This window comes from Simochromis diagramma, unplaced genomic scaffold (genome assembly GCF_900408965.1).
Source record: "Simochromis diagramma unplaced genomic scaffold, fSimDia1.1 OVJJ01000385.1, whole genome shotgun sequence".
Taxonomy (NCBI): domain Eukaryota; kingdom Metazoa; phylum Chordata; class Actinopteri; order Cichliformes; family Cichlidae; genus Simochromis; species Simochromis diagramma.
Genome location: NW_024386751.1, coordinates 881,834 through 884,307, shown reverse-complemented (window position 1 = coordinate 884,307; position 2,474 = coordinate 881,834). Strand labels below are relative to the sequence as shown.

Here is a 2,474-nt window from a genome sequence, read left to right as displayed (position 1 = left end):
ATTGTATTGTTTATTTTAATATTTGTGTACAGTGCTTTGTGACTGCCTGTCTGTGAAAAGCACTTAATAAATAAACTTTACTTACTTAAGTTGTTCACACAAAGCATAAAGGTAAAAATAACAACATATACAGTGTTATCTTCGTTTTAGATGTCAAAAAGTATTTGCGGCTCCCAGTGTTTTCTTTTGCGTGGAAACTGGGTCCAAGTGGCTCTTTGGGTGTTAAAGGTTGCTGACCCCTGCTTTACACGGATATGAACAGAACTGTTCACCCTGCGGTCCGCTGAGCGGCGCTGCAGTCTGTGGGCGGAGCTGAAAGCTGTGTTTCCGGTTCCGGCCTCCTGGTGTTTTGTTGTGTTGTTCATCGTTTTGTGGCAGCAGTTTGATTCTCCTCTCCCGCTCTTTGTCGCTCTTTACCCGCTCACATGTTCCGCGCTCCAGACAGACATCAGCGGAGTCCCGGAGCTCCACGACCGGCGTCCGGCTGGGGCTTCCCCCGCTCCCCATACGGAGGCTCCTCGCGGGGCTACTCCCCCTACTCTCCGGGATCTCCAGGCTACTCTCCGGGTTCTAATCGAGGATACAGAGACGGATCTCCAGCCGGGTTCGGAAACGGTTCCCGGGGTTTCGGAGATTCTCCGGCCGCGTTCGGCAGCGGCTCGCGCGGTTTCGGGGGTCCGATGCGGCGCAGAGGGGACGGTTTCCGGCGGCCACAGTCCCTCAGTCCAACTTCAGCTCCGAACTTCAAGGTAAGGATCCGAGGCTGGAACAGAACTGGCAGCACTCCCAATCAGACAGCCTGATCGGTACAGATGATCCGTGAGTCATTCATAAGTCAGCCTGATAATTAATAAGATCGATTTCAGGTGACTCTTCTTTGTCTTGGGGGGGGGGGGTCATGATCAGCAGGAGGTCGTCCACCTGAGGACAGGCGGAGGTTTCGGGGAGGGGGGGCGTCACTCTCACTGTAATCTCAGAGCAGAGAGAAGCAGATGCTATTGAGTGTTTAATAAATAGCTGTTAAACCAAAACTTCCTGCAAAGCTGACTCCGTTAGCGAGATTTGTTACGTGACCGAAGTCCTTCAAACAAACTGGGACACGTGAGAGACGTGTGTCTGTGACGTGTTTTAAACGTGTCATTGCTGTGTGTTTCAGTCTTCAGACGCGCCCGTGCAGAAATACTTCAGCCCGTCTATGATGCAGGATCCGTGGAAAAATCTGCAGCCCGTAACCACCGTGGATGCCGCTGCTGCCAGGCAGATCACATGACTGGAAATACTACAAGTGGTGACCACATGACATCACCAGCAAGGATCAATAACTGATGAGACGAACTGAAGTTTTTAGTCAGATGTTTTAACCTTTTTAAAAACTGTTTTTAAACTGTTTGTGAAAAGAAGTTTTAAGTTTTTAAAATATAAAAAGTTTAAATTTTGCTTCAAATCGTCATTTGTTCTTTAAGCTCTGAAAAGAAAAGGAAAAGGTGATCCGCATCGACTCTGTGCTCTGCATAATTTAAAATGACAAAAGTATGTATGCACATACAAGGAACTGGGCTCGGGTTATTTAAAGATCAACGAGCACATACGATAGCGACAGCAGCAACACTGGGTGTGTAGTGGCAAGAATATGCAGTATGTATGACAGTACAGGGGAGGCAATACTAAAAGCCAGGCGATATTACGTTAAGACTGAATTTAATTGTAGGAAATCTCACAGTAAACAGTCCAAACTATGAAGTGCTTAAAATGAAACTGAGGGGTACGTGGACAAGTTCACATCTGCCTTATCAGAAGTCAATCAAAAACTACGTTCATGAAAAATCAACTCTTCTGTTTAACATGAAAAATATGTAAACAATGTAACATTGAGCTCTTACTTATTGAGTACTTTGATTTTAAAATAATAATAAAAAAATGCTCTCTGCAACTTTCACACAGAAATAAATCCAAATGAAACAGCTTGGATTCATCCAAGTAAACACAGCAACAACATAAAGTGCTAAAAACTAAACATGCAGCCCTGCAGTGGAACACTTTGTGCAACCTGAAAAGGGGAATTTACTTATTAAATGTTACATGTTGGAGTGTTTTCTCAGTGCTTACCTTTCAGTTTCCACATTAGTGTGCAGAAATACAAGCTTGTCCACGTGCTCGGCTCTCAGGAATAGGGCAGGGCAATATGGCCAAAAATATTTATCACTAGATATATTTGAAAATTTGTGATAACGATATGACTGACGATATAATTGATGTGAGACAAAATAGATAAACAGACGCAGGAAGTTAACGTGTTCGCACCGTCATACGTGTTCCTGCAGAGCAGGGCTGTTTACCTGTTAGGTCACCACGGTAACCAGTGCCCATCAGCGTTTTAAATGAGCTGATTCAGTGTGCCGAACACCAAGCCAAACAGGAAGTCATCTGCTTCAAAGTAAAGGTTCAATCTAACATTCACGCTGATCACATCATCG

General features: G+C 44.9%; 1 protein-coding gene across 1 annotated transcript; it reads left to right on the top strand.

The window, feature by feature from the left end:
- Nucleotides 1–293: 293 nt before the first annotated feature.
- LOC120728508 (M-phase specific PLK1 interacting protein) lies at nt 294–1,741 on the top strand. Its single transcript, XM_040023465.1, has 2 exons — nt 294–749; nt 1,157–1,741. The coding sequence occupies exons 1-2, from the start codon at nt 426–428 to the stop codon at nt 1,268–1,270; spliced, it is 438 nt and encodes a 145-aa protein (XP_039879399.1). The 5' UTR covers nt 294–425; the 3' UTR covers nt 1,271–1,741.
- Nucleotides 1,742–2,474: the final 733 nt, after the last annotated feature.